We start from the raw sequence: 12,671 nt of genomic DNA on the forward strand, positions 1-12,671 counted from the left end.
AGCAATTGCCCTTCTGCACCCCCTTCATTAATGTAGATTATCTAAAGTTGCCTAAATAAATGAAAACTCTGCCAGGTTTCAACAAAGCATTTTTGCCGTTGTTCCTTTCAGGAGTGGAAGACATCACAAGAGGAGCTCAAGAGCTGGATAACATCATCAAGCAGGGATACTTGGAGAAGAAAAGCAAAGGTACTGATCAGACCCACAGGTCTCAGAACAGTCCAGGAAGGGAAGGGAAATGAGGAAAAAGGACTAATGTAGAAAGTGCTGTCTCTATGCCCAATTCTGCGCTCAGGAGCTGGGAGACCAAAAGGAAGGCAAGAGAGAAGTCTGGTGTAGTCCAGCGCCCCCCCAAATCTTCAGCAGATTGTGAGTTTCGTCAGAATAGGAACTGGTTCTGCTTTGCTCACCTGGTACACAACAGGTGCTTAATAAATCCTTGTTGAATGAATTGCCGATGATATTCTTGTTCTCATCTCTCAGTGTGCTCCCATAGAGCAAAACCGTTGCCAAGAGTATCATTTTATATCCTGTGTGAAGCAGCCCAGTTTCAAGTTTCAGAGGAACCCACCTCTTGACCCATCGCTCACTGGATGAGAATAGATACCGCCATCCTAGGCCCGGGGTCCCAAGTTTAGCACTCAAAAAGCAAATTGGCTTTAGTACAAGGAGAGCCTTTCCTGTGCCCATGGCCTGAGCATCAGTTTGGTTTGCTAAAAGGCACCGCATAAAGGGATCATAGAGAATTTGAAAAGCACTGGATGAGATTAGAACCTGAAAGATATCAAGGAAGATAAATAGCGAGACAGCTGTGAGAGGTCAGAACAGGCAAACCCCGTGTAGAATCTGGACCTTTAACGGAGCGAGCCCTCTGGACTCTGAGTCAATATGGGATAACCTGCGGGAGTGAAAGGGAGGGTTTTACAGTCCATTAACCTAGGAAATAAAACAATAACACACTGGACTGTGTGTTGTTGGACTTTACGGACTCTTCAGTGGTTGTAGTTACCTGAATTTATGTCCCCTTACTGCTGTTCCGTTTAGATCATAGTTTCTTTGGATCGGAATGGCAGAAACGATGGTGTGTTATCAGCAGAGGCCTCTTCTACTACTATGCTAACGAGAAAAGTAAGTGTTCTTCATCTGCACAGCAGCAGCTCACTCCTGGATGCAAGCACTTCGTAAATTCTCAAGCACTTAGATCTCAAGATAGCAGTCCTTAACTAACACCCATAAAGGGACATGCTTGGGAGACTGAAAGAGGCTGTTAAGTAATACCTTGTCCGTCACCAAAAACTCAGATGCCAATTTAGAAACTATTTTCACTTCAAACACTAGGACGGTGTGGTCAGCATGTCAAAAGGTTGTCTTTTATTATGACTAATAACACAATATTATCAAGGTTGAACACTTTGGTATTTTTTTTAAAGAATCTCAAACTCTTTATGGATATTAATAATATAGTTAAAATACTGGGGGGGAAACTTGTGAGAAAGATTTAAACAGCTTGCCAATGGCCCAGAAACAGAACCCTTGGGTCCAGACTCTCAAAGATTATGCTTTCAACTTCATCCTATGGAATGCCGGGAAGTAGTCCCGTGGACATCCCTAGAGCCGTGGAGTGTTGAGACCCAAATGGCTGCTGTGCCCAGGAGACACCCTCCAGCCAGATGGCAGCAGCAGTGAAGTGTTGACTCAGGCCAGAGACAGCTTCTTAATGAGCCACCATTGAGTCAATCAAGCACACCACTCATACGCTCTCCCGAGAAGGCCTCCCATCCGTGCTTAGCACAGTCACTAAGTTCACGAGAAGAAACAGAGGATATAAGCATAAACCGGAGACAGCGACAACTAAACAAAGCCTAAAAATGATCACTGTCAGTGAACACAAACTTGCAAAGAGGGGATACCCTCCTGCAAAGCATCAGGTCTTGTGGGGACTTTCCTTGGGCTCTGCCACCTCGGCACAGAGGCCAGTGATTCAGAGTACACCCTTCCTTTTCCTTCCAGTCACTCCCCGTTTCTCTTCTCTTCCTTCTTTCCCAGGGGGAGGCATCTCCCAATGCCTAGATATCCAGTCTTGGGAATAATCAGATGTCTACCCAATTGCCTTTGGACTTGCCGTGGCTTTGGCATCAAGAACAGCACCTTTGCCAGGTGACCTGGCATCTTTAAGATTTGTGCTTGGGCTTCAAGGCCAGCGGCTCACGCTGCCTCTCTGCCTGCCGCAGGTTATCACTGGCTTCGTCTTGGGTTCGCCCTTTTATATTCCTCAGAGACTTTCCCACGTAGGGGTGAAGTGTGAAGCCCTACATGGCGATCTTAGCAGCATAGCTCAAAACCTGAGTAACACACCCCCAGCGTCCTTCCGATGCCCAGACCACCATCCGAGCCAGCAACCACAATCTGTTCCCTGAATTCTAGGCATATACAAGCCCGCCAGGGGCAATTTTCTTATTTTAAACCTTAAAACTAATATACCATGTGTATCATTGTAAAACTCTTCTTCATGCCAGCTGCATTTAAATAAGTGGTTGGCATATCTGGATATAAAACCAGGTGTCACGTTCATTCATTCCGAATCCTCTATACTCAAGGTGAGAGCGGGAGAGGGAGAGACTTGGAGACTTTTATGGACCATTTTGCCGTCAGGCTGAAATAAAACCTGGTGACCAAAGAAACAACAAAACATTTTAGTGGCCAGTTAGAACAAGGAGAGATACTTTAACAAAAAAGATTCCGGTGTCAGAAAGCACTGTTGCATGGCTCCCTTCTCGCCAGTTACTTCTTATTGTGCCCAAGACATTTTCTCAGGACGTAGTGAGTGTTTGTGTGTATTTCCTTTAGCTCAACCAGGTAAGGATGGAGTCTTTTTCTTTTCTTTTCTTTTCCTAATATTGTCATCCCACTGCCACCTTATCACCATCAGCCTCAAAAAGCTTGTATTCAGCAATTCATTCCACATGATAACAGGACACAAATCATCACCCAGGCATTGTGGTTCCACTCCTCTGTATGTCCTGCCTGAACTACACCAGGAGGGCACAAAATCATTGGGAACCACCCCGTCTTTTCCTGTTCCTAGTATTTTATGTTTTAGAAAGAAAGTGACAGCCAGGGTGGTCTCTCCTTTCCCTCCCTTAGGGTCCTTTCCCTCCTTCCTCATCACCCAATGCCACTTCCCAATTTGACCTCTGGGAAGGGGGACAAAATACTGAGTTTTAATTATTCTCCCTCTCGCATGAATTCCCTCCGGACCAGCAGGACGTAGAGAGCGGTCTAGCCCAAATACCACACAGGGCATAGGAGGGGACCCCAGGAACTCGTAATGCCCCCTGAGCTGCTGTCCCTTCCCCTCAAACGTGAGCTCTGCTGGCCCTGACAGCAATAACGCTGCAGGGTTCTGTAATAGCCTTCAGGAGCCTCACGTTTACAGCCACACTCTCCCTGCTGTAATAATTCCTCCTTTCTGTTGTTATAGATCTCTTAACATTCTAATAAATTCTCCATCTCCGTTGTCCTCTTTTGGCAAAATAACCTTTCATGTTGCATTTCCCCAGCTTGGCAGTGATCTCTGCCTCACTGTCATAGTAACCCCTTCCTGAGCCTCCTTAATGACCTTTCCTTGACTATCGTGGCTCCTCGGGGACAGAACAGCTGTTGCTGTGCTTTTAGCTTACATACCAGAGAGGACGCCTTCCTTTGGTCGCATCTTCTCTAGGGACACAGGGGGTTTTCCTGTCTTGCAGGCAAGCAGCCCAAAGGGACCTTTCTCATTAAGGACTACAGTGTCCGGATGGCCCCGCACCTGCGAAAAGATTCCAAGAAAGAATCCTGCTTTGAACTGACCTCCCGGGACAGGCGCAGCTATGAGGTAAGATGAGCCGAGGAGGCGGTTGGTCCTCACTGCTTTGTAGTTTCGCTCCACGTTTGTGTGCGAGCTGGGGGTGCTATGCTGGGTTCCATCCTTTCTTCATTACCTGCTCACTTCTTACCAGGACCTTCTTTCTTGACATGTCTTCACCTGTGCCATGTGGTGCCCTCCCTCCTGCTCTGTGTTGTCACTCTCATCCTAGATACCGCCTTTGGTTGGCTTCCACCTCCTCACCCCTCCCCTTCCTGGTCTCACTCCATAGGTGAGAGTCTTGTCTGTTGCAGCCCACAACCCAGTTCCTCATTCATCATTTCTAACTTCACCGCTTTAATTCCCATTCTCTTTACTCGTTCCCTGATTATCTTCACTTCCTTCCATGACATCCAGAAAGAGAAAAATCTGACTGTAGAGTGAAAAATAAGTTATTTTCCCATATTCACCTCGCTATCCAAAATAATCTTCCTGTGTGTAGACACACTGCGTATCTCTGGAAGGATTTCTAAGATGTTGGTGACAATGATTAGTGAGCAGTAACAGTGATAACTGGAAGGACTAGAGGACCTGCTCTGGGGTGGGAAAGGCTGATTCTTCATTGCATTCATTTTTATATATTTGATATGATATAGTAGGTAATATAATAAGTAGTGGATTTAACTAAAGGAATAAAAAGCTCTGAATAAGGGAATGTCATAATTTTCACCAAAAATATATTTTTACATGTGTGTGTATGTGTACAAATATCGTTTCCTGGTTGTTAGTAATTTTTATCTTATCACGATTTTACTGAAACAATTTTTTTTAACCTTTATTTTTGAGACAGAGAGAGACAGAGCATGAACAGGGGAGGGTCAGAGAGAGGGAGACACAGAATCCGAAGCAGGCTCCAGGCTCCGAGCGGTCAGCACAGAGCCCGATGAGGGGCTCAAACTCACGGACCGCGAGATCATGACCTGAGCTGAAGTCGGCCGCTTAACCAACTGAGCCACCCAGGCACCCCACTAAAACCATTCTTTAGCTAACTTATGGAAAACGAGAAAAGCTATGCTAAGGTTAATATTAAGGTTAATATCACTCACTTGAGTAAGCCTTTGACTCTTCAGATGGCTCTCAGTACCCATCGTTTTATGTTTCTACAGTATCTTAACTCTCATTTTGATAAAAACAACCTAGGTCTCCAATATGCAATTTCAAAATTTTATTTATTTATTTAATGTTTATTTATTTTTGAGAGACAGAGCACGAGTGGGGGAGAGAGAGAGGGAGACACAGAATCCCAAGCAGGCTCCAGGCTCTGAGCTGTCAGCACAGAGCCCGACACGGGGCTCAAACTCACAGACCGCGAGATCATGACCTGAGCAGAAGTCTGATGCTTAACTGACTGAGCCACACAGGCGCCCCCCACTCCCGCAAATGTTTTATCTTAACACTAAACTTTGCTAGAGAATCCTTTATAGATATGTACGTAATAGATGAATATACTTGGTATGTTTCTAAGTTATTTTTATTATTCAGTATTGATGGTGCCTCCTCCAGATAAAAATTTATATGACAAGTCTAAATCAATTTCCTTAGATATTTTTTATGGAAATGAGTTTTTAAGAAATCAAGAATGACAATGTCTATTAATAAGTATTAAGCAGGAATCTAGGTTTCTTACACAGCACATATCTTTGTCTTACCCTAATGGCCAGATGATAAAAATGTTTTTCAGGAACAGTCACTTCAAGTTGATTCATTTAAAATAAAAAATTACTAAGGCTTGCTGCTTGACTGGCTGGTTTTGTGAATCAGAATGTAGAGTTTGTTTACTTCTTTTCTTTGGCCCATTGAACCCAAGTCATTACCATGGTCTGTGGATTCTTCCTCTACGATATCTTCTGGATCTTTGCCTTCTTACTTATTCCCACAGCCATCACAATGGCCGTCCTCATCACCTCCCCCAGAGGACTAGTTAAATAGCCTTCTAGCTGGTCTTCTGTCTCCCATTCCTCCCTGTCCAAACCCCTCCTACCCACAACTATTGAAAGAATCTCCTGCTCCTTTTGCTAGAATTTACGGTGGTTTCCTATTGCCTGCATTTTAGGTTGAACTCCTAGTACTCAGAGCCCTCTCATCAACTCCTCCCTGACCCGCAACACTCCGGCATCACCTGTCACTGTCCTCCAGTCAAGCTGATCTGCCTTCCTTCCCCCATACACAGTGGACTCATTCCTAATCCTCTGCACATGGTTCCCTCCAGCAGGCAGTTTCTGCCAACTCTTTTAAAATCCAACCAAAACAGGGGCACCTGAGTGGCTCAGTCGGTTGAGCGTCTGACTTCTGCTCAGGTCATGATCTCCCAATTCATGAGCTTGAGCCCCACATCAGGCTCTGTGCTGACAGCTCAGAGCCTGGAGCCTGCTTCGGATTCTGTGTCTCCCTCTCTCTCTGCCCCTCCTCCATCCATTCTCTGTCTCTCTCGAAAATAAATAAACATTAAAAAAAAAAAAACATTAAAATAAATAAATAAGTAAAATCCAACCAAAACAGTATTACTTCAACAAGCTTCTCTGGCTTACTCCAGGTGACAGTAAGTGCTCCTTTGCTCTCTCAGCATCTATCTGTTACCAGATGAACATTCTTTGTAGTGTTCCCATCTCAAGTGTGTATATTGTCTCCCTAACCGATGCATTGTTCTTTGCAGTCAGGAATTTTGGTTTGCTTTTTCTTTTTTTTCCTGTAAACGTTTCCCAAAGTAATGTCTGACGAATGCATGGATAATCGAATGAATGCACATGAACATGAATGTCCAGACTCAAATAGTAGTCCACATTGGGGATACAGAATTGCTGAAGGGAAATATCACTCTGAGTAAGATTTTGGTCTTTTTTGTAAATAGTTAGGCAGAGAATCTTGAGCTTTCAACTTGACTCCGCAACTTAACTCACAAGGCTCTCCTCTTTGAACCTCCCTATGGGATTCATGGAAATTTTATGAATTCATGAAGGTAATAAATTAATTCACTAATTTTTCTTTAGTTTACAGCTGCTAATCCAGCTGAGGCCAGAGACTGGGTGGATCAAATAAGTTTCTTGTTAAAGGGTAAGTATCATTACTACAGAAACAATACTTAAGTGGATTTGCAGTTGAAGTTATATTGCATAAATATAATCCACAGCCTTCAATCTGTACTTCTTATCTGCTTGTTCTCCCTTCTACCAGCCTTATGTTATAACAACAAATAGTACCACGTATGAATCAGAAAGTAATGAATCAACGTGGAGTTGATTCAAGTTGATTCAAGTATGAATCAACGTGGAGATGACCTCTGTAATATCCGTACCCACTAGACAAGGAGATTTTGAAAACCAGCTTAGTTCAATTAGGTGTCTTCTAACCCCTTATATTCTGGAAAGGAAAGTTGTGATATCAAACATAAAGTTGCCTAGACGCAATTTAGGTCCCAAATCTTCTCGTTTTAAACTTAGTAAGAAGTAGAAATCTACTCTCATCGAAGTGGCCTTCATGGCCATTGGACATTAGAAGCAAATTGTTCTTTCCCAAACCACAATAAAACGTTCCTTGCTTTGGGATGGGAAGTCCTCCTGCCTGAAGATGTTAAATGACCACTCTTAGAGTGCCCTCTGCTGGCCGACCTGCAGGCACAGCGGTGCCAGTGGCCCTGGAAGTCTAGTCCGGAGTGGCCTGACAGGTAGAGGTAGCCGACTTGAGTCTGTCGCTTGGCATCAGATAACCCACGATACGCCATCATGGCAAGACCCTGCCGCTGCAGAAAGGCAGAAACACCAACTTTATACATGGGCCAAGACCTAAGGAGGAGCACATCAACCCAAAAACACCAAGCCTTTTCATCTCTGTTTTTTATTCTGCTGTGAGATTTTATTGTGGAGAAAAAGAAGGAAGCACCAGAGCTTTAATTACAAGAATTGCCTATTTTACTCGGTTTATGCCTTTGCTATCACAAAAACAAACTATTGCATCTACCAAGAGCGTCACGTATAATAGACTGGAACTAGGCAAACATGAACATTGATGGCGAGACTACAGGGTACACTCTCATCTAGGTGCCTTGGATTTATGCGTGTAATATACCCCTAAGTGTGTAAGCCTCAATAAAACTCAAAGCAGCTTTATTGAGCTGTACCCTGTGGTACTTTCAGAATCCCACATTGAAGAAATTATTCACTCCATTTTATTTTAAAACAAACAAAATAATAACATATGGTTTAAGCCACAAATGTGTCTTTGATCCCTTCCTCAAATGAGGTGGCACCAGAATTCAGATGAAAATTGTTGCAAAATCTTTATTAAATGCCTAATCAAGCCAAACAGCTTTATAGTGTTTTGAAATGAACGTTAGATGTCTCTCCATCCTTTCCTTCCCCAGGGTACCCTGACGGCACTCGCCCATCCTGCAGAGGCCCCTCAGCAGGGTTTCAGAGAGCATTCTGTCCTAGACATCAGAGCACGAACCTTCCCAGTTCCCCATTAAAATAAAAAACCAATCTCCTTCTCCTGCCCTGTGCTCCCCAGTGCCGCAACAGCTCAACATCCTCTGTGCGATGACCCACTTTGAGGTCAGCCAGACTGTGCGGTTGCAAAAGGGCATGGTAACCAACACGGCTCAGCCATTCTATTTGGTCTTGCATTACTGTTACATTTTTCTGTATCTCACTTTCTCCTCTTCCTCCACTTTTTCCTGTTTTTCCTCTTCATAAACAAACTTGTCTGACACTCCGATCTTGTGAGATCATGGAGGAGATGAGCTTCTGGCAGCCCAGCTACCCTGTGGAAGCTGCCATAGTCCCCACAGCTCCATGCCCCCTGGAGAAGCACAGGCCATCACTCACCCTTCCAGTTTTCTACTTGGCAAACAGTGTGCAGCACGCTGGCATTTCCTCTTCTGGCCTATTTTCTTCCCTTCGCCTCATGTGCTCAGTCGCACACTCCTACTTTTCAGAGCTGCTTCATCCTGATCAAGTTTTATTGCAAGGAAGGATTTATGTTGACGGTTTAAACCTGACACGGTGCTAGTCTGGCCTTTTCTGTAGATTTCCTGCCACCGAGGCCCACATTAGAAATAACAGCACTTAACCTGGTGTTTCATTTTCCTTTGACATATTTTATTCTCATCCCTCCTCCTCCTCCTTCTCCTCCTCCTCCTCCTCCCTCCCTCCCTCCCTCTTTCCTTCCCTGCCTTATTCTTTTCTTTTTCTCCCCGTCTTGATTATCATCTCTGCCCTGGCAGATCTGAGCTCCTTAACCATTCCATATGAAGAGGAGGAGGAAAAGGAGGAAGAAGAAGAGATGTATGACGATATTGATGGCCTTGACTCCCCAAATTCCAGTTCCCAGTGCAGACCCGTCATCTTGCCTGGGAGTGTGGGGCTAAAAGAGCCCACAAAGGAGGAGGAAGAAGATATTTATGAAGTCTTGCCAGGTGAGAAATTTTATCTTCTGGTTATCTTCCATTAGTTTTAGAAATTCTTGGGGCGCCTGGGTGGCGCAGTTGGTTAAGCGTCCGACTTCAGCCAGGTCACGATCTCGCGGTCCGTGAGTTCGAGCCCCGCGTCGGGCTCTGGGCTGATGGCTCGGAGCCTGGAGCCTATTTCCGATTCTGTGTCTCCCTCTCTCTGCCCCTCCCCCGTTCATGCTCTGTCTCTCTCTGTCCCAAAAATAAATAAAAAACGTTGAAAAAAAATTTAAAAAAAAAAAAGAAATTCTTGACCTGGTGGAAGAATATAAGTTTGAACCCTCCCGAGGAAGCCAAATCTCTGAAGAAAAGAGTACGAGGAAGCTTCAGTGGCGCCTCCATGATCCCCAGTCCAGAGGCTCTCCCTAGCTCTGGGAGCAGGATGAAGTGATCCGGGAGTGTCTTTGACCATTGCCATGTGAAGTAGCCTATCACACACGGCAGCGAGGTTAAAGAGTCAAGAATGCTCACGTTGGCCTCCGTTGGCTTGCTCTGGATCTTGAGCTGGGTCATCAAAACTCTCTAGTCTCAACTTCTTGTCTGTGTAAATGTGAGAGTAAGGTAAAGTCGTCTCAAAATGATGAAGGGGATATCAGAAGCCTGAAGGAACATAGATCAGTGCTGACAAACCTTCTGCGTAACCTGAGAAGACCCTGACGGAGCACAACACAGGAGGACCTAGTTCAGACATACCACAAGTCAGATCGCATCTCTTACACATAAACCTGTTTCCTCTGCCCACCATTACAGCAAGCCCAGGTACAGATTTCTTTTCTTCCAAAGGCATGATAGCTGGCATCTCAAAAAACGTATAGTCATCACTGCTTCCGCCTAGCCACTTCTTGTGGGAACGGCAGCAGCTGTTGAACAGCGCAGAGCACGGTGGGGGTCAGACTGTGGAAAACCGAAGACTGAGCCTTTTAATTGTGAGGTAGTTAGACCACAGGAACGCTGAATCTTCAAGTCCATTCAGAAAGATCGCTCCTGTGGAAATTTGCCAGGAGTTCAGGGCTCTGCTGAGAAATTCAAGTTAAGCCTAAATTTATAGCAAGTGAAACCTCGATCCCAGATGAACTTAGGAACTAAGGTGAATCTAACACTCGGGCCCCTGAAGACAGGGCTGGTTGCTAAAAAGCACGGTCAGTAAGCAACTGGCATTTCAAGGCTTCCTGAGAAGAGGGTCCAATCCTGTCAGCACTGCATTCGCCTTTTCCCTGGGGGGCGGGGGTTGGGGGTGGGGAGCCACGTCATTGCTTCCTGAGTCAAGGAGCAAGGCTGTGGCTGCGAGGCTCCTTCCTGCTGGGGACCTCACCCACCTCCCCACCCTCCAGGGAGGGCCTGCTTCTCCTCACACTTCCAGCCTCTGCCAGCCCCGACTTCCCCTGCCTTTTTGTTGTGTTTTATTATGCAAATGATATCTTGGTTGAGGTCGAGCCATTTCTTGTGTCTGAAGTTAAAAAAAAAAAAAATGATAATTTCCTCAGCAAGTCATTGTCGTTAATGAAGTTTTACAAAAACAGATACAACCAAAGGAAAATAAAATTTCACAGGTGATAAATTTTTCCAATTTCCCTGGCAGAATTCGATAGGATTGTTAAATTAAGAGTGAAGGTGTCTGTTAGAAAGCAACGAGCAGTGATGGGTAATTTTATAGAGTGGAAAATTGAATCAAATTGCTACATTAAAACACAGCTCCTCTGAGAATCTTCCCTTTCACAGGCTGCTCCATTGCAACAGCAGGGTGCAGAAATGGATCTAATTCACAACACTCCCTAAAAGGAGATGTACTCCCCAAGTTGGCCAGAATCTTCTTAAGGAGCTCATAGCCTACCCACTCCCGTCCAGGCTGGGGGAAATAGCTGGGTGACACTCCGCTTTGGGTCACAGCTGTGGAAGAGTGCTCTGGGAAAACCTCACTGAACCACTCAGCCCTGTGGGAAGCAAACAAGGGCCTTTTCATGTACTAGGTTTAGTTCTCAAAGAGGCCAGAGAGGAGGGGGATGATGCTCAGAGCAAAGGAGAGGAAAGAGAAGGAGCCTCAGGAAACGAGATGAGTTTGAGACCATCACCTTACTCCAGACGATGGATCGATGAGTGTGTGATTGGCTTCTTAAAGACCATTCTTCCCCTGCCTCCTTAACTCCGACCTGTGGCCATCACGGCACTGCCGAGGGTCCCAGGGCATTCCTCCAAAATTCACGGCAGGTCAGATGTTGGGGTGGGCTCCAAGAGCATGGCAACTGGTCTGCTTTCTCCGGGAAAGCCATAGCCTCTGCTCACAACAACCGTCCCTTGAACATGAGGAAGCCACACTGCAGAGAGCCAGAGCAACTTACTTGCTTTTGTAAGTTTCCAAAGGATGGTGCTGTACCCAGCCAACAGGTTCTCTCCTGAAAGCCTCTATCCATCACAGTCTTTAGAGACAGCACTGGAGGTGGGCTGTATTGGCATTGAATGATGATATGAATATTTGAGCCCCAAGTCTCCATCACCCAGCCTCCCATCCGCACACTCAGCTTGTCGCTTCTGAAGTTTCTGTTCGTTATACAAGTGCCACACTACCAGTCCTGGAGGAAGTGAAAGGGAAAATGAGGGGGCCTGACGTTACCTACCCACTGCTCCATCTCACAAGGTCTACCAAGCAGCGGCAGGTGAGAGACAGCAAGATACTGCAGGAAAAAGTGCTGGCTCTAAGTCAGAATGCACCTGCTCAGCCACCTGCTAGCTATGAGACCTTGAGCAAGTTATTAGCCCTCTCTGTGTGTGATTTTCCCACCTGTACAATGGGGATAACAATAGTACCTATCATGGAGAAAGGCTGTGAGAAGCCTGGAACTGTAGTGTATAAAGCACTTAGAACCGAGCCCTGGCATACTGTGAGTACTCAGTAAAGGCTGGCTACTAGTAATTTGGTGACGTGTAAATAAGAAGTGTTACCTCCTTGAAAAATTGAGGAATGGCTAGTTCCCCACCCCCGCCAACCAAACCTGAGACAGTCCAGTTGGACATTTTCAGCTATACGTACGAAGCAGGTGAAATTGAAAATCCTGAGCAGATGGCGTGTGGACTGCACCTTCTGCTCAGGCCCGTTTTTACTGCAAGGACAGGTGCTGGGTGGAGGGACGGCCAGCGGGAACGTGGGGCTGTGCTAACACTGCATACCCATCCGAAGTCAAATGACTTGGGCTTCTAACATTCGTCTCATTATAACAGGTAAATGTGCTTTGCGGAAGATACTTAGCATTGGTGGTTCTGCCCCTCCTTCGCCTTTGGGCTGGGGCCTACAGAAGCCTCCTTGTCTCTATGGGGAGACCATGGAAGTGA

At 45.6% G+C, this 12,671-nt stretch overlaps 1 protein-coding gene across 2 annotated transcripts in view; it reads left to right on the forward strand.

Moving 5' to 3' along the window:
• The window catches only part of SKAP1 (src kinase associated phosphoprotein 1), a 278,392-nt gene that overhangs the window by 228,945 nt on the left and 36,776 nt on the right, over positions 1-12,671 (forward strand). For both annotated transcript variants that reach the window (XM_047081111.1, XM_047081112.1), the window contains exons 5-9: positions 112-189; positions 1,045-1,128; positions 3,750-3,874; positions 6,892-6,955; positions 9,123-9,314. In XM_047081111.1, coding sequence (XP_046937067.1) covers positions 112-189; positions 1,045-1,128; positions 3,750-3,874; positions 6,892-6,955; positions 9,123-9,314 — 543 coding nt within the window. The remainder of the gene's footprint in view (positions 1-111; positions 190-1,044; positions 1,129-3,749; positions 3,875-6,891; positions 6,956-9,122; positions 9,315-12,671) is intronic.

The sequence above is a fragment of the Lynx rufus genome, unplaced genomic scaffold, assembly GCF_022079265.1.
Source record: "Lynx rufus isolate CCGP_SWC_20201006 ecotype Redwood Valley unplaced genomic scaffold, mLynRuf1.p SCAF_18, whole genome shotgun sequence".
Classification (NCBI taxonomy): Eukaryota; Metazoa; Chordata; class Mammalia; order Carnivora; family Felidae; genus Lynx; species Lynx rufus.